The sequence below is a fragment of the Cebidichthys violaceus genome, unplaced genomic scaffold, assembly GCF_023349555.1.
Source record: "Cebidichthys violaceus isolate CVI_PGR_0920_01 unplaced genomic scaffold, fCebVio1.0.p SCAF_21, whole genome shotgun sequence".
Taxonomy (NCBI): domain Eukaryota; kingdom Metazoa; phylum Chordata; class Actinopteri; order Perciformes; family Stichaeidae; genus Cebidichthys; species Cebidichthys violaceus.
The window spans coordinates 6,416,307-6,440,912 of NW_027176384.1; the positions used below are offsets into that span (position 1 = coordinate 6,416,307).

At 41.9% G+C, this 24,606-nt stretch overlaps 2 protein-coding genes across 3 annotated transcripts; one reads left to right on the forward strand and one right to left on the reverse strand.

Moving 5' to 3' along the window:
• Positions 1-349: 349 nt before the first annotated feature.
• LOC137877274 (thioredoxin reductase 1, cytoplasmic-like) lies at positions 350-14,448 on the reverse strand. The gene is made up of 14 exons (XM_068717069.1): positions 14,279-14,448; positions 12,864-12,936; positions 12,416-12,532; positions 12,097-12,239; positions 10,280-10,395; positions 9,948-10,173; positions 9,820-9,859; positions 7,507-7,598; positions 7,310-7,386; positions 7,061-7,217; positions 6,838-6,945; positions 6,593-6,688; positions 4,601-4,735; positions 350-2,633 (listed from the first exon to the last, which is right to left on the reverse strand). Exons 1-14 carry the CDS (start codon positions 14,366-14,368, stop codon positions 2,568-2,570), a joined length of 1,536 nt encoding a protein of 511 aa, XP_068573170.1. The 5' UTR covers positions 14,369-14,448; the 3' UTR covers positions 350-2,567.
• Positions 14,449-15,714: 1,266 nt separating this feature from the next.
• nfyba (nuclear transcription factor Y, beta a) lies at positions 15,715-20,835 on the forward strand. 2 transcript variants are annotated; one of them, XM_068717070.1, is made up of 7 exons: positions 15,715-15,799; positions 17,381-17,474; positions 17,587-17,717; positions 18,355-18,552; positions 19,646-19,724; positions 20,059-20,138; positions 20,286-20,835. In XM_068717070.1, the coding sequence occupies exons 2-7, from the start codon at positions 17,381-17,383 to the stop codon at positions 20,316-20,318; spliced, it is 615 nt and encodes a 204-aa protein (XP_068573171.1). In that variant the 5' UTR covers positions 15,715-15,799; the 3' UTR covers positions 20,319-20,835. The 2 variants fall into 2 exon arrangements, with proteins under 2 accessions (XP_068573171.1, XP_068573172.1); XM_068717071.1 differs by lacking the exon at positions 15,715-15,799 and adding an exon at positions 15,883-16,098.
• Positions 20,836-24,606: the final 3,771 nt, after the last annotated feature.

Sequence of the window (24,606 nt, forward strand, 5' to 3'; positions counted from 1 at the left end):
GCAAGGACACGAGGAAATGAGCGCGTCCAGATGTGCGTTTGGAGCGTCACATCAAAAACCTGTTGTTTATCCATTCTAGTTAATATTGTTAGAATGAATACAATCATGTTTTTACACACATCTTGTAGAAGAGGTCACCATGAATAATAAACGAGTACAAGTACAACAAGTGAAGTACAAGCACCTCAAGCACCTGAAGTACTCACCACCCCTTGAGTATTTCCATGTTATGCTACTTTGTACTTCTACTTCACTACATTCCTGATGGATGTATTTACATTTTTAACTCCACTGGTGTTGTTAGTGAGTCATGGTTACTATTTGCGGATTAAGGATTTGTACAATGACATGACGAGCATTATTTAATATAAATATGAAAAAAGCCAAAACAACCACAAAGAGACACAAAACGACAACAAAGAGACACCAAGCAACTACAAATAGACTCACAATGACTATAAAAAGACACACAATTACCATAAAGAGACACAGAACAACTACACAGAGACAAAAAAACAACTACAACGTGATTAAAAAGAGACAACAAACAACTACAAAGAGACTCAACCTGACTACAAGGTGACACAAAACAGCTAGACTCAAAACAACTACAAAGAGACTCAACCTGACTACAAGGTGACACAAAACAGCTAGACTCAAAACAACTACAAAGAGACTCAACCTGACTACAAGGTGACACAAAACAGCTACATAGAGACTCAAAAAATTACAAAGAGACTCAAAATGACCACAATTACAAAAAACGACTACAATAACGGTAAAACAACCACAGACAAAAAATAATGACAAAGAGAACAAAACAATTACAAAGTGGCCTAAAATAACCAAAAAGAAACACAAAAACTCACTGAGAGATGCGTAGCACCAAAAAAAAAGAGGTCAAATAATAAAGTCTGTGTGCTCCTGCATAGGAGCTAGACTGTACTAGTTAGAGTACATACTAACTGTAACAAAAGTAGTCTTTGTTGCACAAGTAATTAAGAGTAATTTGAGTATCTGTAACCATCGGTTGGTGATGGTAACAGTTACAGTAGTTGCAATAATACCAGTGGTTGCAGACAGTACGTGCAAGTAGCAGAAGTTTTATTTGGTGGAGCTCACAGTACACGGTCAAACAATATCACTGGTACTATAGTAGCAGCAGTAACATAAATAGTAATTGCAGACATAGCAGGATAATTACTGCAATAACTTTGTTCAATAAGGTCGTATCAGTGTTATTTCCCCATCTTTCAAGCGCTGCATCATTAACCTGGTCTGCCTACAGCTACAGTGACATCTAGTGGTGTAACAGCGCGCACTGCACAGGGGTCAGGTGAAACCGGGTGAAACCGGGTGAAACCCCTGAACAGTGTCCGAGCCGAGCAGCTAATGACAGATAGACATCTATGCGGCATATTGACCTTGCTGCGAGACCTGCACAGAGTCACGGAGACTGCTTCGCTTTGATCAAATTATGCTCTAATGGCGTTTTCAGCCACATGCCAGAAAGAGAGAGACTCCTGCGCACTTTTTCTAATTGGGATATCTGTCTTACTTACACAAGCGGGACTGTCAGGCAGAGAGTCCGAAGGTGGTCTGGAGGATAACCTCGGAGACAAATTTACATCTAATTGCTACAATGTTTAGCGAGCACCAGCACGATGCGCGGGCATGCACAGGCCATTGTCATGTGCCCCAGGACACGCCAAGTGAATGAAAATGACGCCCTAATGTATGCTACATTTATATTTTTAATTCAAATGCACGGTGTGGAGCTGAGGTTTGGGGGGGGAGGCGACTTCGAGTGGTCAGCTTTAAAAAAATAAAAAATCTGCGCTCAAGTCCCTGCATTAATTTATATGAGACACTTCACCTTTGATATGCATGAATATGCAACAGTTGTTTTAAGACTACGCTTTGAGGCACCGGATCAGAGAGAGAATATAAAAGAGGGAAAGCAGACAAAAAGGTGCATCGAAGAATTCCGGCCTAAAGTCTCAATAAAGACACCGTGGGGTCAATTAAAGCGAGAGCACTCGCCAATAAAGTGTATTCATTTGGGGTAATTCTATAATCCCCGTCCAGTTGATTACATGAAATTAAGGCTGCTAAAAAAAACGACCTGAGACTCGTGCCAAGGCAGTAAAAACACAGAGCGTATAAACCCGAGCTTTTTACTCCATGTAAACGCATCAAATCCTAGAGTCTTATCACTCTCCTGCAGCCTTTAGAGACTCAGCTATATTAAAGCTTACAGGAGGGAGCATATTATCTTCCTTAAAGCTGAGAGCCATAAAAACGCTTCAACAGCGCTGTATATTTCTGTAAGTTCTTCTCGAAGCAAGCGGTTCATACAAAAATTCAAGCAAGCAGACGCGCGTCGGCAGCAGAGCATCGGTCCTCGCCCGTCCGTCTGTCGGGTTTCAGGTGAAGACGTCACCGGATGGACAGCCGGCCATCCTGCCGCCGCCACTCGTCGGGGTGATGGCTTCCTTGCCGTTTTCCATCGTTTCCATATAGGCAACTGTGATCGACAGCAGGGGGGGGGGGGGGGGGGGCTAACCTCAGCAGTTGCCCCTCATCAGCAGGGCCTCAGACATACGCTGGGTTTGGGTCAATGAGCTGAGCACCTAAGGCAGCAGAGAGAGATCAATGTCAGTTCATGTCTACAGGCCATGGGGAGAGCAATGCAAACGTTGAGAATGTCAAAAAAATGACTTCTTACTTTGTCGTCTGCTATATATCAAGTATAAACATTAGTTGGAAATCCTGTAAAACAAAGTTTTGTAGGTATATGATGGTGACTACAGCGTTTTTTTTTATAGCGGGGGAGAAAGTTGTATCAACTTTAGATCAAATTTATGACAGAAAATCTTGGGTGTAGGATTTTAAAATGTCTTTTTTTGTAGACTCCCAACAACTGTGTCAAAAAAAGAGCCAGATGGCAATTAATGCTACTCTGCTCCAAGCAGCACCCTCCGGTGCTGAGAAATGAAGGCAACACGGAAGAGCCAAAAACCGTTAAAAAAACGAGTCCATCCCCATAGACCTCCATGATAAAATGCCCAACATTACAGCAGAAATAAACGTCCCAAAGACGTCCATATTTTAGACATGCTGTGCCCCCATCTCTCCAGAGACGTTCAAGGACCAATTTATCTAACTTAAAGCTGTATGAATCTTTTGGCCACTAGGGGGCAACTGTAAACACAACACTGATATAGTATCACCTACGAAAGATCTCATGGCTAACATGTGAGCAAAGAGCTGCTTATTTACACAGCTGGCAGACACAGATCAATATGATTTACATTATTTTTGTCCACCTGTTGAATGTAAGTGTTGCACCCTTAAAATGAACTGTCCAAAAACACGTCTATCTTCATTTTGCAACTTTTATTAACAAATCCCATGGTTAAGCACAAGCACATGTTGCCTTCAGCCTGCATACATCACGTTCTCTAAAAACTCTTAAAGCGACAGCGCTCTCTTCTAAAGGGTGAGTACAACAACTTTCTTCCCTTTACAGTTAGCAAGCATACAGTTAGGTAATGTTATTAACAACTGAAATAATACAAATATGAATGAACTTAAACACATATTTAAAGCAAATGAGTTTACATAGACACACTGATATTAAATTAGCAAGAAATATGAAATGACATACAGTATTTCAGTGCGCTACATAAGTCAAACACTCTTCTTAGCTCTGTTTTAGTCCACCAACTCATAAGAAAAATATCTGTCCCTTTACCAGCAAATGCTCAGTATTAGGGGCGACTGTGAAGAGCAGGGTCATCCTTAGGCTAGTCGCATGTCGATGTGTCCTTGAGCAAGACACTTGACCCCAAAATTAGCTCCCGTAGCTGTGACTACGGTGTGTGAATGAGATAGTCTGATAGGCAGGTGTCACTTAGTCCCTTCCATCAGTGTGTGAATGGGTGTGATTGGGTGAATGATGACCTGTAGTGTTAAAACGCTTTGAGTGGTTGGAAAGACTGGAAAAGCGCTATACAAGGATGAACCGGTATACTGCCCAGCACTAACTGGGATGATTGCTAAATAGCGGCATTTGTCTGCTATTAACTGCAGCAACATCAGTTAAAATTCAATCATCTACTAATCAATTAGTCCAGCTGGGAGATCTGTGATTAGCCATTACACATCATCCCCAAACCCCTGACATCACCACGACCGGTAACCTCTTTTTAACACTCCATTGAACGCCTTAATAATCAAGTTTAGAAAATGTTAAGTATGAACCCGCTCGTGTGCTCTGGGGTCAGCCTTTACAGAGATGGACTATGAGGTTTATTAAATATTGTCCATGAATAATTCAGACGGGCAGCATTCAGAGCAGGAAACTCATTTGAATCTGCTGCTCTGGCATTGACCCCAGACAGCAGAGCTTTTCCCAAGGACTGAAGATGGTAATACCTGAAAACTTAGGTCTCAGCACAGTAGCTCAAAACAGAGTGTGACAGGACATCAAGAGTGTGATTTTGAGTTAGTATCATTGCTGGGGGGAAGGGGGGCTTTAATAGCCATCGCAGCACTGCTGTTTTTATGAAATAGCGTGGAAAAAAGGGATTCTGACCTGGGCTGACCCGGGGTGGATGCCCACGGTGGCGTCCAGCTGTTGCTTGGTAAGACCGCATTTCATCGCTGCAACGAAGCCTTGGAGGATATCTCCAGCATTGGGGCCCATGACATGGACGCCGACCACGCGGTCCTGTTGAGATACAGCAGTGTTGCAGTGGGTCCACCAAAGGTTTGAGTCAGAAGACTTGAGTCTGGGTAGTCTCTGGTTGGTCAAGGTTCTGTCCGTTTGGAGTTTTAGGGTCTGAATCAGACTTTCATCGCATTCCACTTCCATAATTTGTGGGTCAATAAGGTAAAATCTATACTGGGTCCCAAATCCCCAATTTATAAGTGTGAGTCCAAGTCGAGTGCCAGTTCCTCCGTTCTCAAATGTGAGTGACCAAGTTCCTTTCTGAGTCTTACTGACTACTGAGTCAGGCTCCATCAAGTCTTCTCAAGTCTGAGCCTTGTTCCAAATCCCTAAGATCCTGTCCGAGTCTGAATGGAGTCCAAATTCCTCAGCTTGTGAGTCAAAGTCTACACTGACTACCTTTACGTCATGTGCCTAATATCCTAATATATGCTGCCTTCAAACATCTGGCCGGGACAGCAGATGAAAACTAGCCTCTCTCGCTAACTCTGGCTCACTTACAGTTTGACTGTTGATTGGTGTGCATTGTCCCTGCAAAATAAATAAACAAATAAATAAATACAGACTGTATCTGATTTAATCTTACACTCGGTATTAATATGTGTCTCCAGTGTCAACATTGAGATCCCATCTGATCCAATCGCTCCGTCTGATAGAGCTGAGCGGAAGCCTCCGGACACTGCATTGTCCGCGGCGACATCAGCCTCAAAACACGTCGAATATTCACTGTTGATTACTACCGAAGCTCCAGAGCACTAAAAAAATAGTACTCAGCGCAACCCTGGCACTGTGTATTTTAGCCCACGTAGGCCTAGTGTTGGAGAACTATCTGATTGCAATCCAATCTCCCAAAACACATTTTAATGCCAGGTGTAAAGGTCTGTCTTGTTCACGCCACGAAGTGTAAGTAAAAGTTAGAAATTAAATGTCTGAATAGAGACCTAAGTCCTCAGTTCTCAAGTCTGAACCTGATTCAAAGTCCCTAAGGTCCAGTCCGAGTCTAGTCCCCATGTCAGAACAGTCATGTCTTAATCGAGTCCCAGTCCTCCAGGGGGGCTTTTCTAGCGAATTCTCGGGCACCAGGGTCCATAGATGAGTTTCAAGGTCCTATATGTGTGAGTCAGAATCACTGTTGTTATGTCAGCAGAAAGTCCCACATTCTAGTCTGTTCTAGTCCAAGTCTCCAACTGACTTCAAGAAATCCCCCAACACATTTAAACCCACAAAAACAAATGAACACATATTGAAAGCTAGTTTGGTGGCTCTGATGGCCGCAGTGTAATCTGCAGACAGGGAATGAAGTGAGAACAAGCAGTGAAAATTGGAATTAGCACAGTTACTACCAGCTTGGCAGAGATGCATTCTAAAATGCTGTTATCTTAAGTGGTATGAGTGGTAAAAGTATAACAAAAGGATGGGTGGAGTAATGTGATGTGACCTAATGCACATCTGGAGGTATTATGACTAAATATCTCCAGAGGGAAAGGAAAAGAATCTCATTACATTATAGCTGAGGGGCTGCGTATCACACTTATCAAAGTGTGTGGGGGGCTTCAATTAGTTTGGACAGAACTATAACTACACAGTTGGTCTTGTTTGATGACCTTGTTTGATGGTCCAGCCGATGGTCTTGTTTGATAATGTAAGTCATTATAGAGGCAGCAGTATTAAATTAAGACAGTTTCATAACCAGGTAAAAACTCCTTGTGTGGGCAGTAAAACCAAAACAATGATCTGAAAGATGATAAAAGAGCTGAGGGGAACTGTAGAGTTGGTGAGAATTATCAGAGGAGCAAAATCTTTCACATTACACATAATTATTTGCAGCTTTAATAAAAAAATAAATAAAAGTCATACATGGTCAGGGATGTGGCAAATGGCTTTCACATAGCAGGAGTTTTTATTCCTGGCAGGAAGTGCCCACTCCAGTGGCCAGTAGTAGCTGTGATACACCTGCAAAAGGGCAGACATTTTTGATTTTAGATCCTGTTTGTTTGAGTATGTACGTGTGTGTGTGTGTGTGTGTGTGTGTGTGTGTGTGTGTGTGTGTGTGTGTGTGTGTGTGTGTGTGCGTGTGTGTGTGTGTGTGTGTGTGTGCTTACCTCTACACTGTCTTCTCCAAATGTTAGATTGGCTTTCTCCTCAGACAGACCACAGGCAGCATATTCCAGCGGAGTCAGCACAACAGTGGGCACATTGGTGTAATCACACTGTGAATGAAAAATTATATCAGCTCCAATCAATTCTATCTTTATTTTCTCATATGCAGCGTTTGGCTCATGCACAACATACACAACCAGTGTAAACTCTTTCCAAACTGCGTACCAAGATGCCGTCTCCTCCGTAGAGGCGACGGGCCAGCAGTGTCCCAGCATGCACCGAGAGACCTGTGGTGGAGGGGCGTCCATGCTGCACTGATCCGATTGCGTAAATATGATCCACGCTGGTCTGATCGCTCTCGTTCACCAGGATCCTGCCAGTGCTGCACACAGAAAAGCACACACACACAACCTAAACAAAACCTGCTACGCACACACTGAGAGGTCAAATTGAACGTGGACTGATTAAACGCACCTCTGGCTGCACTGCACCCCAACACGCTCCAGACCAATGCCGCTGGTGAAGGCTTTCCTTCCAATGGTGAGCAGCACCTGCACACACAGAGACACGTAAAGACACAGTTCACCAGGGTGTCTTGCTTTCGCTGTTCTTTGAAACATTTACTGGAAAACTATTGCCGAAAAAGGATGAATTGGACATGGATAACGTACTGTATCAAAGTCTTCCTGCTTAGTTTGGCCTTCCTGGGAGATGGTGGTCACTCGAAGTCTAGAAACCTCCTGGGGTGTCGTAGCAGATTCACCTAATTAAAATAAGAATAAACTCAAATTAGCCCCTCGTGATTGTACGCCTCCGCAAAAATAGTCAAGTTGCAGTTTACATCCATGTCCGTCTGGATTTGTCATCACTTCATAATTTTAACCTGTTAGACATTTGTGTCAAATTGTCATAATGAGCATATGAATTCTTGAGTTATAGCAAAAAAAATTGATTTGTGCGGTCAAAGTCACCCTTGACCACCTAATTATAACTTATATACTATACTGATGAACTATAGTTCATCCTTGAGTCCAGGTGGGTGTTTGTGCCAAATTTGAAGAAATTCCCTCCAGGCCCTCCTGAGATATCACGTTAACAATTGGGGTGGACAGATAGATGAAGAACCAGAAAACATACCGCCTCCATGGAGATATAAAAGTAATATATAATGCATTCAATCCGACTGTAAATCAAGTAATTGTGTACAGTGACGCCAGTTACAGCCCCTAAAGTTCACTTTTAAAAGGTTGAGGCTGCAGTTGTACTTTGAGTTTCTGACCCTGTTTGTGGTTCTCAGCTCCAGCACTGGTCCCTGCTGAACACGTGAAACACCTCACAAATATATATTTTAAGAAGGCTCAGTAAATTGCTAAACCAGCCGGTCGCTGTGTGTTTTACCAAACGTTACTCAAACAAGAGGAAATAGTGCATTTGTTAGACACTATTTTCGGCTGCAGATTAACCATTGAGTCAAAATAAACTGCAGCATGTGTGTTCATGCTAATGAAGGAACATGCAACAGTGTGGCTCACTGGTGTGTTTTCAACAACAATGGAGCTCTATGGCTCAGAGGAAGAAGATGTATCAGGCTTTGATACATATAATAGCTTTGCATGGGATTTGTTGACGGTAAGAAAAAGGTAGAATATTGAGTATTGTGTCAGCCTTTGACTAGCTTTAAAGTATTTGACAACATCACATATACAGTATAGTGTAATATTTTATATCTGATTGGTGTTTACTGAAGCTACAATACATATAACTGATTTAAACTTCCAAATCCAAGATACCATTGTTTTATAGCCACAGCAATCACCTGAATTAAAATATTTGGGTGTATGTGTAGTTTGCGTCTTTGATAGACATTTCTCCTTGTTATGTAGTCTACTATATTCGGTATCTTTGGAAACACTGTCTTCTGGGCTGCATCTCAAAAGACCATCTTCTGTGGGGTGATCTGGGCTTGATCTATAAATCATGTGATGGTGGAAATCAAAGGGTCTGTGGGTCATGGTACAACAAGTGCTTGCATCACTTACTCAAAGTTACTGTGAGGACTTTTAACTGGTTATGAAAGAGACTACATTTTATACTGACAGACCTTGCTTCAGTAAAACAAGAGAAAGTTTGTCGTTTGAAAATACTACATTCCTTTATTTAAAAGTGCATTTTAAAGTGGCAATAGATCAGTTTTTAGTTTTTACTTATCATTATATCATGATTAAGAGTCACAGATCGGATCAGCACAAAAGAGGGAGCAAATATAACTTTTAGAGATCACGTTTTTTTGCCGCTGATACTAATTGCCAATCATTGATGATTCATATTGGCAGATATAGATCCCTTTGTTGTTTGTTTATAGCAGCTGGTCTACAAAGCCATAAGGAAATAAAAGATTGTATTTTTATTGATTAAAACAAATCTTGTCACTAGAATATTTCTACGAGATTACGACATTTTACTAGATTACATGTAAATATATGATACCTTATAATTTACCTTCACTCAATCCTCATTTTTATTGAACAGAGTCATAATGTAACTGAACGGAACCTTCGTTAGTTAGCCGTTAGCAGTGCTTCCATCGTTACTAGCGCACTTTCTATCAATTTAAACACAGATTGGTTGTTTACATTGTAACATTATCAGAGATCGGCGACTACCTCTTTGGGCCTTGAAACGGTCTAAAGATTTAAATACAACTGTCTTAAAAGCTTAGAGGGAAAATGCATCTTTGGTGGAAGTGCTAACATCTGGAGCCTGAAAAAGGGCCTCAGTGAGGGGCCACAAGCCACTGATTTAATATGTAACAACGTGCTGTATTATATAGTTATGTTGTGCTTTTTTAAGTAAAACCTTAAGTAACAGCAGCACTAGAACAAATGTAGATGGAGTGAAAAGTACAATATTTGTGTATTGTGTCTCTATCATATATTGTGTCTCTATCATAATCCTGATAGAATAGCTTCCAACATTTGCCATACCTGAAACGACATCCTCCCTGCAAGCTTCAGTCTGCTCCACCTAACACAGACACAAGCAGCACCGCATTAAGAAGTGACATTTCCAGGTTACTAGTGTAAGTGATCCCTGTCTTTATCTTACTCAGTACCTTGGTGAGCGAGCAGTGATAAAGGAAGTCCACTCCACTAACGATCATGTGGTTTTCTATCTTCTGTGCTGTTTTCCGATCGAACCCGGGGAGCAGGTCAGGCTGCAGCATGACGGTGACGGGCAGTCCGAGGCCACACAGGAAGCCGGCGCACTCCAGCCCCTCTGCTGACCCGCCGACCACCAGGGTCCGACCTGGGGGGTGAAGCAGGGAGAGGAGATCCTCACTGGGAGGTGAGGAGAGAGGGATGGGACTTCAGAGGTTCTGTGACGCAGTCTGCTTATATTCATACGGGTATTTATATGTGGAATCTGATGCGAGGGCTGGTTGACCTGGTCAGGCAGTGCTCTCTGTCCCCAGGTACGCCCAGATACTGAGGCCTGTCTCCTGTCGCGATGACCACGGTCTCTGCTGTCAGACGCCTCTTCCTCCCATTCACGTCTGTTGCCTGATTCAACGAAAACGAGAAAAAAAAACACAGCTTACAGGGCAGCTGTAAGCGACTTTTGTGATCGGATGCTTCAGATTGGAACTCAGCCATTTCCACATGTGTGTCCACACTTGACACGTTAATGTGACCTGCCTGATCGGATAGTGATCGGATATACACTGCCTGGCCAAAAAAAAAGTCGCCACCAAATAAAAAAGGTCACACACTCTAATATTTCGTTGGACCGCCTTTAGCTTTGATTACGGCACGCATTCGCTGTGGCATTGTTTCGATAAGCTTCTGCAATGTCACAAGATTTATTTCCATCCAGTGTTGCATTAATTTCTCACCAAGATCTTGTATTGATGATGGTAGAGTCTGACCGCTGCGCAAAGCCTTCTCCAGCACATCCCAAAGATTCTCAATGGGGTTACGGTCTGGACTCTGTGGTGGCCAATCCATGTGTGAAAATGATGTCTCATGCTCCCTGAACCACTCTTTCACAATTTGAGCCCGATGAATCCTGGCATTGTCATCTTGGAATATGCCCGTGCCATCAGGGAAGAAAAAAATCCATTGATGGAATAACCTGGTCATTCAGTATATTCAGGTAGTCAGCTGACCTCATTCTTTGAGCACATACTGTTGCTGAACCTAGACCTGACCAACTGCAGCAACCCCACATCATAGCACTGCCCCCACAGGCTTGTACAGTAGGCACTAGGCATGATGATCCAGGTGGCGACTTTTTTTTTGGCCAGGCAGTGTATCTCATGGTCAAAGGAGCAGCTGTAAAACTGTGGATAAACACATTTAATTTCCTATAAATTCTCCACAATAAAACTTTTTGCTGCTTGGTCTTCTGCTCCATTTTTATTGAGGAATAGCTACCACCAAACTTTGATTACATTTCATTTGCTATAAAATTATTCACAATAAATGTGCTCCATTATTTTGTTATTTAAAAGCTTTTGTTTTGAAGCAGCAAGAGGAGTGGGTGTTGGGGGAAGAGCACAACAACAAATCAACCTCAAGTCCTGCACAATTACGTGACTAGGAAATTCCCTCTAGACAAAGTCAATCAAGATTCAGGCCGTTAAGAATTTGTTTTAATTTGTGTTTCGTGAGGAAATCGTTGCCTCTCACAATCGATAATTTCAGGTTAGACTCTGGTTGTCCCCCGTTAAAGCTACAGTTGGTAACGATAAGAAAAATTAGGTTTTGTCATATTTTCTCAGCTGCGTTATAGACTCCTCAGCTGTGATTGGTTGTTTTTCTTTTGGGCTAGGTGGAATCTTCCAAATGCCTTGAGGAGCTCTAAGAGGAGGCAGAGGAACCAGATTATTTTACCCAGATTATATGTCTCATGTACTACTGGCAGAATATAGTCAGTTTGAGCAAATATGACAAAACCTTTTTTTTCTTTAAGTTACCAGCTGTAGCTTTAACTCCTCCCAGTCTCTATTGTTTTGTTCAAATTCAAATTGTTTGCCTCCGAACAATTTAGCGTAGGAGGGCAAGGGATGAAGTCAAACTGCTGGGTTGTAAATCATCATCCAGCTGGGGATCCTTGTTGCACACCGCACCTGTTCATTTTCTGCTCCATGCTATCTAGTTTAGGCTGAAACGCCTGGAAGAATATTAAACGACCACCGCTCATTTCTGGCAATAATTCTATCACAGATGTTTTGAACCAATCAAGAACGCTCAAGTGTTTACCTCTACTGTGTTGGGCCCTACTAACTCTCCACGAGCACCGAGGTAAAAGACTCCGCAGCTCTTCAGCTCCCTCTTCACCTCCATACTGCGAGTCTTCACCTGCTCCTGCACAGCCTCCACCAGCTCGCTCCAGCCATGAGACGCTGAGACGAGACACTTGTTACAGAGGATTAATATGTATGTATTGGATTGGATTGGATTGGATTTTGTCACATATAGTATTATCACCTGCTAAATGTTGACCTCATTTAAAGCTCTGAATTATCAATAGTTTATCAATAGTCACACAATTCATGTTAATGGTCTTTTCCTTTGTTACCTTCCTCTTTTAAGCTCCAGCCATATTTCTGAGAGTCTTGAATGGCTTTTCCCAGCAGAGATGCCTGTTGTAGAAACTTCCTGATGCTGTCCATGTTGAGACTGGAACCCCCCAGCTCTGGAGGGGAGGAGAGGGGAGGAGAGGATTTAAGAGAGGAATTAAAAGAGGAGAGGAATCAAGAGAGGAGAAGATTCAAGAGAGGTGAGGAGAGTAGAGGAGAGGGAAAGGAAAAGAAAGCAAATAGGAGAACAAAATGAAAACAAGACATAAGAAAGGACGACAAAATGAAAAGGCAGAGAGTAAGAAAATGTCTCACTTGAAATTCAAGCATTTCAAGCAACAATACAACTCAGCCGAAACGTGTATTTGAAACATATCTACAATACTGGAGAAGAGAAAGGATTCATAATCACCGCGCCTCTTCAGACTCTCAGAATTAAACACTCACCCCTCTCGGTGCCTCTCAGAGAGGGAGCCACGAGGTCAAGAATCAGCACCTTTCTCCTCAACCCTGCAGCCTCCTAGCAGAGGGAGAGAGAAGATAAACGGAATGAATGTGAGCGACAGAGGAGAAAGAGCGAAATTAAATATTGAAACGGGTTAACCGTTTTGTTCTTGACAACAATCCCGGCTCCTGGCCCGTCAACTCATTTCCACTTCCCTCTAGAGCCGCTCACGGATCATCTTCACTACCATGAAGCCATTAATATGGTAATCGTGAGAGCTGTGCTTTGGCAGAGTGTACATTCATTGACCGGATTAGCGGCAATTATGAGGTGGAGTCGGCGGGGCGTCCTCTTACCACTGAGGGAAGCTGAATGCATGCAGAGGAACTCAAAACTACAGTGAAGTTGTGGGCCAGACAGCAAAACAACGAGCTGAAGGAGCTGCAGATTCAGCTGATGATTCTCAGCACGACATTGTCTTCAAGCTGACAATTTATTATAACAAAAGTATAATTACAGCAGCTTCAAAAAATGGAGCGGTAGTTCACTTTAACACGGGCAAACAATCTTTAAAACACATTCATGTAGATCGTATATGAATAATATTTAATAATAAAAAGAGAGGCTATTTGCATCTATTTTTTCCCTTTTCTCCTTTATCTATTTTCCTTTTTTTAATTCCGTTTCCTTTTTTGATTATACATTATTATGGTTATTTTTCTTTCATTGACTGTTTATCATATTGTTGTCACCTGTGCCCAAAGACTACTGCTGTCGTTTTCTGAACACTAGAGCTGCAATAAAAGGTTACTTTTTTATTATGGATTCATCTGACAATTGTTTTTGATAAAGCCATTGATTGTTTTGTCTATAAAATGTCAGAAAAGAAAGAAAACGATCAAACAGACTTCTTCAAATGTCTTGTTTTGTCTGACTAGAGGCCTGAACGCAAGAATTGAATTTATTTCCATACAAAACGAATAGCAGTAAAACCTTATATTTGAGAAGCGAGAATAGTGACAATAGTGATTGATTGATTGATTGATTGATTGATTATTACTATAATAGTAGATTATTATACGGATACAGTTTGTTCACCTCCGCAGATTGCTGTCATTTTGAGACATGCATGTGATGTCATGTCTGTCAGTGTTGCTTTGCGCCTGATCAACATCTGATTGATCGAAATCTTGCACAGCAAACCTCATTGTGGGAGCAAAGAACAGTGTACAGATTCTACTTTTGCTATGCCTCAAATACTGTCTGTATACATGTAGTGTACAAAAGAGTGCACAAGACTATATGAATTCATACTTTCTTTAAACTTAATTTAAGTAGAAAGCAAAAAAGAAAAGCTTGAATGGCAGAAAACAAAACCATGTGACTGACAGCACACAGGAGGAAGGAACGAGCCTACCTTTGCCACAGCCAGGCCTCCCGACCCCCCTCCTATAACCAGCAGGTCGTAGTCATAAGGCCCCAGGGACGGCCCGGTTGGCGGGTCCATTTTGTACAGCAACAACTCAGGACACTGAGAGCCTCTAGGTCTGTGGCCAGTCCTAGAGAGGGACACAAAAACAAAGAACACTCTCAGTGAGAAGGGACTTTGGCCCCTGAGCTCTTTACGACTGAGGGCTAGATGTGGATTGCACAAGACGTCCACTGACGGTATTTTTGAAAGTCCACACGAACATTTTGTAGTGACACTTAAAAAAAAAGTATGCCAAAATGTTATAATATTTTTTTTTCTCATACCAACAAACTGCAAAGAAGCTGTATTTTTTGTGTTTCCTGCCAGGATGGGAAAGACAATATTCAACAGAATGTAGACTTTGAGACAAAGTAAAATAAATGAATTCTAAAGAACATAATCACCATGCTATGTTTTATGTATAAACTTATGATATTGATCACATAACATAAACATGCATATTGAAAATGAGCAAATATCCACTTGGTTGATATGTGGCAATGAATTGCTAACATTCAACTTTGTCATGTTTTTTTAAGATACTGTGTATTAACCAAAGTTTGACCGAAACACAAGGGGAAACTGTCAATTTGTGAAATGAGCATCAAAGACAGAGTGAAATGTGAAAACTATGATAGTAAACAACCATTAAAAAAGCATTATGACTGAGAGTAGTCGTATTTTATTTGCTGTCATTGGGCGCAACCTTGTGGTGAAAACCTTCAACATCAACTTGATTTCGTTACTGACACAGCTGGCTTTGTGGGGGTTTTGGTAAACCCACTGCACCACTTAAAAGCACAGCAAATACACATATTAAACTATCTGAAACCTAAAATATACATGTGATAATACACATTTTTGTCGACAGGAAGAACTTAATAAGCTCCTAAATAGGCTTTCAGAGGATTGTTTGTCCTTCGATGCAGCACTTCAGATGCTTTTTTATTCATTTACGGAAACAACTTGGGAAGTTTTGGCAGTTTTCTTAAAAGAAAAGCAGATGGACGATGAAGCTTTTGCGGGAAACTTCTAAGGTAGAAGAGTTGCATTCCAGTGCAGCCATAAATGTAGGAATTATAACTAAAATAGAGCGCGATTACGACTGAAAAACGTTGCTCTGGTAGTGAAAAATCTGCACTTTCTGAAACTACACATTCTGTGGTTTCAAAGTGCAGTGACTCTTTACTTGGCCTTGATTAGCCTCGATTGCTAATCTAAACATTTGTAACACTTAAAACGGTTAATCATTTTGACAGTTAATACTACCATTGTCTCTACTGCTGAATTTATTTTAAACCTGTGAGGTAGGAGCTTGCAAGGAGTCCCTGAACGCAGCACAATCCTCTACGGGTGAGCAGCGGTAGTGCAGCCGCGGTTACGCGCTGGGACTGGTCCTTTCGCAGCCATTTTCTGTCCAACCAAACAGCCGTCTCAGGAAGGTAACCAACCAGGGCTTCATTGCAGGTTTGTGCCTGGCTCCGGCCAATGATTGCTAACCGATTTCTCGTTAGCTCGAATGGAAATGTCCGTCTCTGTCTGATTTTTTATTTGTTGTCTGAGTGAATGAGGGCTGCTCATCAGGAAGTATCCAGCGGGCGAAACTTAATAAACGACTCTTTGACATTTGGGCCCGGCCACGTCTCTCTCCTGTCTGTACGACAAAGAACAGGCCGACGCCGTCTGTGCAGGCGCGAGTTGCTGTGGACTTACAATGAGAATGTATTCAAGGGGCACTATGTACCTGAATAGGTTAACCACAGAAGGTAGAGAGCCTTTCTTCATTATGCTAAACTCAATCGCGTTAATTGTATTAGGGCCAGGCAACTAGCAAGTTCAATTCGTGGGTTGGTAGCAAACGTTAGCTAACTATGTCAACCCGCGGCAGATACGGGCTAGTTAGCACACGAAAGCTAAACACAGAGCTAGATGTTTAACGTTAGCGTGTTGCTTACGTAAACTGATCTGACCGCGGGTATACAGCTGTCTAACCTGCACGGTTGTCCCGTTTCAGCTATGCTAACGACGTTAACACAGCTAACGCTAGCTCACAGCCCCGTACCAATATCTTTTCATAATGTATTCCCACGAGCCAGCAAACACATTTCATCATATAAAACTGCACGTAACGTGAAGGGGGAGGGGCAGCGTTCGTTGTCAACATCTGAAAATATCGCTCCTCAAAAGAAGAGGCCACACATCTTCCGTTAGTCGCAGCCTTTAAAATGGAAACGTATAACGCTTATGACCTGAATGTGAACATCTGGCGTTACACCAGACCGAGTCGGTTAGCTCATGAATATGCGATCAGCTGTGATAGTTCACACAGACAAAGCAACACACGCATTTGGTGATTTCACGAACTCAACGTCTCAACTAAACTTTAAATATAGTAATTTAGAGCCGATAGCTTCAGCCGTTCAGTGAACCTGTGCTTTGATATTCCTTTTCTTTTGTCGTGAATAATTATCAAAACACCCAGAAGTCCTTCCGGTATTCATGCATGGCTTTCACAAATTGGGTTCATTACCATAACAGCTTGACCATTGCCCAAAGCAGAGATGAGGGCATTGAGAACAGAAGCATATATTCATTTATTCCAATCAAAAAATTCACTTATAAGAAAAGAGTACTGCCTAAACAGCAAGATTAAACTCGACACTGGATTAAACTCGGGTATTAAAACAGCCGAGGAATTAAGGGATTTTGCAAAAAAAAAAATCTCGTGTTTTATCTGCGTGGGAGTAATTGTCCTCCAAAAAAATGATGTTACTTTCAGTACTTAATTTAGTCCTCCATACTTTAAAATATCTGTCAGCCTGTCATGCTTTAGTGTTCAATTCACTGCGTAGCTTCAAAGAAGAACTTAATTTTACAGTTCTGAGTTTAATAAAACAGCATGGAATTGTTTTCCATAGGAGATTATCTGCTCCATGATGACTTTGCACAGGAAGCTTTGTAAACTGAACTTTCAGTTTGATGCCGTGCAGTGAATTATATTTCTATAGCTCCAGAAGTTGAAACGAGATCTTTGTGTTTGTGTTGCAGATGGACGGAGACAGCTCGACCACCGACGCCTCCCAGCTGGGCATCAGCGGAGAGTACATGGCCTCCGGTCACTACGTCCTCCAGTCCCAAGACGGTGAGGAGCAGGCTGAAAATGTGGCTGGTCAGAGAGCGGCCGCCGCTGTTGTGTTTTTAGCTCGGGGTCTCAAACTGCCGATTCTGATCCGTGTGTTGTTTGTTCGCCCCAGATGATGGAGAGGAGAATCTGAATGACCACGATGATGGCGGCATCAAGGAGAACTTCAGGGAGCAGGACATCTACCTCCCCATTGCCAACGTGGCTCGCATCATGAAGAACGCTGTCCCTCAGACCGGAAAGGTTATTATAATATTATATGAGCAGTGTTAAAAAAAAAAAAAATGTATTTACAAATAGTAACTGCCGTCAAATGAGAATTGTGAGAAAGAAATTGGCCTCATCATTTGTAGGGTCGCCCTCGAATATCAAGTTGATTTAGGGTAGAAAGGACTGAGGTGAACTGGTAACGTTAGCACCTCTCTGAACAGTTTTCTACACATAGCTCGCTTCATTGAACTCAATATGCACGTAATAGTCCTGATTCCTCTTTCTGTGGGTATTTGGTCCATCAGTGCAGCACTTTAGACGCCTGAAGTGTTTCTGTTTCCACAGAAACTAAGACTCACCGCCCACTCACATCAGGTCTCTGTGATAAAACAAGATGATAGGGTGATTTAAAAAAACGTATTCCATCTCCCACTTTGATGCACATTTACTTTCAAAGGTTGTTTGTTTTTTTGCAAATGGAAGCACTTTGTACAAACAGCAGACACTGCAGGGGAACTGAACATATGACAAACAGATGTTTTATTTACAAAGGCCTGCTGCTTTTTATCCTGAGTAAGGACAGTTTGAAGAAAATGTTTTTCTGTCGGCTCTTCGGAAGGATGTCTTTTCCTCTTCGGGGGCTTTAAGAATCTGTCCCCGTTTTCTGCAGATCGCGAAAGACGCCAAGGAGTGCGTGCAGGAGTGCGTGAGCGAGTTCATCAGCTTCATCACGTCGGAGGCGAGCGAGCGCTGCCACCAGGAGAAGAGGAAGACCATCAACGGGGAGGACATCCTGTTCGCCATGTCCACGCTGGGTTTCGACATGTACGTGGAGCCGCTGAAGCTATACCTGCAAAAGTTCAGAGAGGTGAGACGCAAAAACAAACAAACAAACAAGACCCAAGTGATCACGTCAACAAGTGCTGCAATGGTAAAACCAGTGACCTTGTCTTGAGCGTTTCGGCGTCGTGTCGGACCGTTATGGTGTTCAGAGGGAGCTGGAAGGGAAAACTTCGTATATACCAGTTTACGTTGCGACCCTCGCCCATGGTCATGAGCTTCGGGTAGTGACCGAAAGAACAGGATCGCCGATACAAGTGGCAGAAATGAGCTTCCTCAGTAGAGCGGCTCGGCTCATTCTTAATGATAGGGGAGAGGACCTCAGACATCTGAGGGGGTTCCGGCACCTGATCAGGATCCTCCTTGACGCCTCCTCCGGGCACATCCAACTGGTAAAAGGCCATAGGGGGACCCAGAGCAGGCTGGAGGGATTATACTGTATATCTGGTCTGGCCTGGGAATGCCTCAGGGTCCCCCAGGTAGAGCTGGAAAACGTTGCTAGGGAGAGGGACGTCTGGAACACTCTTGTTTAGCCGGCTGCAGGGCCAAGAATAAGCAGAAGATGATGGATGGATGGAGTCCCCTTTCTTAAAATGTACCAAGAATTGGATGAAGCTGTTTTATTTTTTACTTATTGAACCTTAAACTCTGATCTTCTGTCCCTGTTCTGGTTTACAGCTCAGGTTCTCTACTCCCATCTACCGTGAATGAGATTATTGGATGTAGCGTTGATTCCAGTCTAATAATCACTCAAAAGGCAATCTGGTGTCGATTTTAAACCAAATCTAAAAAGCAGTGTGATTACATAATGAGCTTGAAGGTTTTTACCAAATAAATAATAAGTAAATAATTCATAATAATATAAACCAGCTACATTTTTCTGTCTGTCTACTAACAGAATTTTTTCTGCCCATTGTGATTAAAAGCCGCCTTCTTATAGTGATGTGTTTTATCGTTGGCATTTTTTTCACCCTCTTAATTTTCAAGGTTTCTACATGTGACCGCAACTGTCCGAAAATGGAATCAGCTCATTTTGTAGTCGACACCACGTTCTCGTTTAGTTCCAGATGTCGCTGTGCTCACATCTGTAATGTCTCCTGCTTCTCTGGTGTTTGTTCCAGGCCATGAAGGGGGAGAAGGGGATTCCCGGAGTGTCGGTGGGAGACGGCCTGGGAGACGAGCTCACAGATGATAGCTTCAGTAAGCAGAAATGTTCAAGTTTATTTCAGACTTTGTCCTCACGTTTGACTTTATTTAACCTCCTGACATGTTAGTACATGTACAAGCTTAATTATAATGGATACATTTTCAAAGATCAATCCGACTTCATAATGAAACTCAGTATTCGGATTAGTCTTCAACAATCACACTGTACGATCACCTGCATCAAAGGGCAAAATCAAACCGTTATAATTATATAGTCTAAAAATATAGAGACGTTATTAATAAGCCGTATGGCCCAGCCCTTCTGTGTTTTGTTCTTCACGTTCTGAAGTCCGGTCTCATTAAAATACACCTTTTCTGCCCTAATCAGCAAATCCACTGCCAGCTGGGATCATCACAGCGGACGGTCAGCAGCAGAACGTCATGGTGTACACCACCTCATATCAACAGGTAAAGAGACGCCGAGGCGGCAGCGGTTCAAAAACGGCTGGATGTGCTGCTTGAGTCACCACTTTCCCACAATGCTCTGAACGAGAAGATAAATCGGTTGTGGGGAAATAATCCGCACCAACTACAACTTTTGTGTCTGTGTTGCAGATTCCCACCGTGCAGCAGATCCAGTTTTCATGACGAGGCCTTACTCCCAAGCCTGAACACAGCGGCCGGATGACCTCTGACCCCCCCCCCCCCCACGGGTAAAGGTCATCAGACGGACAGGAGGAGGAGGAGGAAGGGGGGATCGTAGAAACCCCCATGTACAGAGAAATCACTACCTGTTCAGTAGAAAGTGTAGTTCCTTGTTGTGAGGTACCAAATGTTTTGGAGTGCATCCAAACCAGCTGGGAAAAATCAAGGCTTTATTTTAAAGGCTAGTCTTATTACATGATTTAGTGGTCAAATTGTTTTTTCCGTGCGTGTGTGTTAATGTGTTTGCTTTTATGCATTTCTTTCTTTTGGGGTTGGGGGGGTGGGGGTGGGAAGTGTTGTGTTGGATGTTTATTTTGGAACACCTGTTTTGAACGGAGAGAAGGCCCGTTGTTACTGTCACATCAGATCATGCAGCTCTTTTGTAAGTTAACACGATTTACCATGTGCTTTAATGTTAATGTAAATCCTTTGAATAAAAATTCAAAAGTGATGTTTAAAATGTCCCCTTTTATTTAATTATTTTTATTATTCATTACACAAAAACATCCTAGTGTGCATGTAGCTTTTCCTCTGGTGTCCAGGGCTGGGTATCGGCAGAAACTAGAGACGCACAGGTTGATTTTCATGGCCAATCACCACCATCTCGAAAAATTATTTAAATCGTCAAAAATTCTAAATGTTATCTTTTTGCTTTGTTACTGTCATCTATAGTGGTTATTTGCATAAAAACATTTCAAATGATTCGGAAATATGCGATTGTTTTTATTTATTATGGCGTTAGAAGTTTTAGTTATGCATTCAAAGCTGCTCAGAGCTAGTGTTAGGAAGTTAAACTGGTCATAATTCGCTCTAATATGTATTTTATATTGTTGTGAAAACATCTTCAAACAAACTGGATTTATTCAAGTTTCTCGCCAAAACCTATATTTTACAAGATTACATTAGAACAGTTATAATTTACCGTCCTCGAATACTCATTTTTATTGACTAGCTTGAACGCATCGCATTGCAAGTCAATGCAACCTTCATTTACGTTAGCTGTTAGCTCCGTGTTATCGGCAGACAAGCCACTGTGATTACTTTGAATATAATAAATGTCTGATTAAGTTAGTTGTTCCAAAAGTTTTAAGGTTGTTTTTTGACAGCTTATTTTTAGACTTGCAGTTGTGACAAATTGCGAGCACTGGGAAATGTGAGATCGTTGCATCTCTAACCAAAATAACGCAGTAGTGAGTAGTATCACAACCGCTCCAGTAAAACGATACCTGCATTCATCCTTTTTGTAGGCAAATCAAGACTAAATATGACTGTGGGGTTTTGCTCGCAGCCAATCGCAGCAAGCGTTGGAAACATAGACTGTATATAAGAAGTGGACTTAGTCATCGTGACGTCACCTATTGGTTTGTGGACTGACGTTTTGAAGCGCAGAGTTCGCAATTTCGCCGTCACCATTTTGGATAAAGTACTTTATTAGTATCGGTATCGCTTTAAGGGGACTCGGACTGGTGCTGTTTTTAATCGATGCCCAGCCCTACTGGTATCTGTAACATATGTACACAGTCAAGGTTGCAACTTCTTGTATTCGTCCATGTACGGTTGAACTGTCCTCCAGACCTGAGAGACAACAACAGCACAGAGTCATCGTGATGTGGCGTTATTACACCACTCCAGTCAAATGTTAGGTCTAGTAGTTTTGGGGCAGACTTGCCTTTTGCTGACTGATGAGTCTGTGAGCAGCTTCGATGTCAGGACTCATGATGCGCTCTCTGTCCCAAGGCCTGGAGAGACCTCTTTACCATGCTGTCAGAGCGCTCTTTGTGATGGGGAGCTGAAGCCGTTATCAATGCTCTCTTCAAAGCCACCAGACTCCATTGATAAAAACAATAATTTTACCTCTCAGAACACAGGGTTTGCTGGTCTACCGCTGCCTCTATCCGTTAGTTAGTTTCTGTTATTGTGTGACTTTAGTGTTTTAAAGCGTTAGCTCTCATTCACGAAAGTCACACAATAACACAAACAAACCAGCAATTCTTGTGTTCTGCGAGGTAAAATTACTGTTTTTGTTAATGTGGCTTTGTCTTGTGGCTTTGAAGAGAGCATCAATAACGGTGTGCCATTGTAACACTGTTGGCGGATCAAATGTAGCAAATATTGGATAGTTTTGGAATTACTTAATTAGTAAAAAAAACCCGACTTTTTCAACGCACTGATGTTGGATTTAAAATGTAAGAAGGATGACAACTACTCTGAAACATAACACTTCAACAAACTTTCTTTGACCAGGGAGCGCAGCAGCTCGTAGACACTCTCCAGAGGACTAGTGGTCTTCAGAGGACTCAGGAACTCCAGAACCTGGCAGGCTGCCAGCAGCTCTATGGCCACCACTGTGAGACAGAGACACAGTAACATTTGCCAGAAGGCACACACTCCATTACCCCGCGAGTGGGTTTGCGGCTTGTCACCTTGCTCCACGTGCTCCACTACTCTCAGCTTTGCAAGCAGCCCAGCCGGCCATAGACACGTAATCCTCTGTGACCGCACTGGGGGACAGGGAGTCAACGGAGGACGGCTAACACAGGGACTTGCTTTCTGACACTGTGGAGATAGAGGTAGTTGGGACGGTTCATGCACAAGTGTCCCAAGTGTTGTGGTGTGATGCGTAAATCTGTGAATGCGAAAAGTTAATATTGGTTTCTGTGAAAGAGGTTAAGACAAACATAATCTCTTTATGGGCAGTGTACATACAGTGCAATTTATTAGAAATATGCCCAAGCCATATTCTAGTTAATAAAAATAAAAAATCACAATTACTGTTAACACTTTTCCAAAGACACAATAGTTTAGTTTTTTGTTGGTATTTAACACTACGCCACAAGCTCTAACTGTTGCTTTGTCACGTGGAGGCATTTAATGTGTCCACCCCGAAAAAAAAGGCTCCTAATCGACTTTCCGTTGGTGTTATTTTTGTCCTGAGCGACACGAAACAAACAATTTGCGGACAATAATCAGCCGATTAATTGATGAAAATAAAAAAAAACATTCACATGTTCAAATTTGATAAATGAGACCATGTTGTGTTTAGTGGAGTTAACAGGCTATCTTATTATTATCCTATTATCTCCTTCTCATCTCACAAATGGTTTATTTCATCTCTGTTCTATTACAGGTTTAGTAAAAAAAAAGTAAAAATCGAATGTGATATATTATGTTACATATGTTGATTTCTACTTTGACAGTGCAGAGAACTCTTATGGGTCGCCCATGGTCTCTGCAAAGGACAATGATGAGAGTAAGTTCACTTTTAGGAATCCAGTAGTTTGATCTTTCTCACCAAGATTACAGAATCAGAGCGATAAGAGCGGTTAAGACACTACATTACACACAAGAACATAATTGGAAATTTCTACGCTGACACTAAAACACAAGTAACTGCCAAGTCATGCATGCTAAAATAACCTGTAATGACAATGAATTGCACAATATTTTTTATGAAAGTGTTATATCAAGATAGCAAAGAGAAGTTTACCTTGTAGTTGGACCTATTTATCCTTAAATGCTTTGATAGGCATATTTTTTATTGCACATATGAGATATATATTTAATATTCAAACTTATTAGTTATTTTTACATTTTTCAGTTTGTGCTGCAACAAGTGATTGATTACTTGGTCAACAGAAAATGATAATAGATAAATATTCTAAAATATATAGCAAATATTTGATAACTTTTCAACTTTTAAGGGTTACATTCACAGACATAAAGACAAATGTTTGGTTTGACCTAGGTTGTGTGGTGTAGTTGAACTAAAATGTCATGTTGACTTCTGCAGTGCAAGGTGCATGTGAGAACTTGAAAGCCTTTTACTCTCATTTGAAAATACACATCAGAGAGGGAAACATCCTTGTCCTTACAGACACTGTGACAAGAGGTTTACAGTGTTATCCACATTCATGTCACACATGAGTAGAAAACATAAAAATAGTGCTGAAGAAAATCTAGTTGATTTAGTTGTGAATCTCCCATGAAAGGGAACGAGAACAGTCTGATACGCATATTAATTCTCCCAGTGATGAAGGTGATGAGCAAGCAAAGGTTTACGCAGAAAATGCAGATGAATCCCAGTTCTTGAAAAATGTAGCCCTGTTTTATTTGAAATTGCAAGCAAAGTTGTTGCTTCCATCCTCCGTCAATCAGACAATTATTGAAGATTTTCAGGAAATACATGATATAAGCCAGTCACATTTGTTTTTCAAACTGAAAGAGAAGTTGG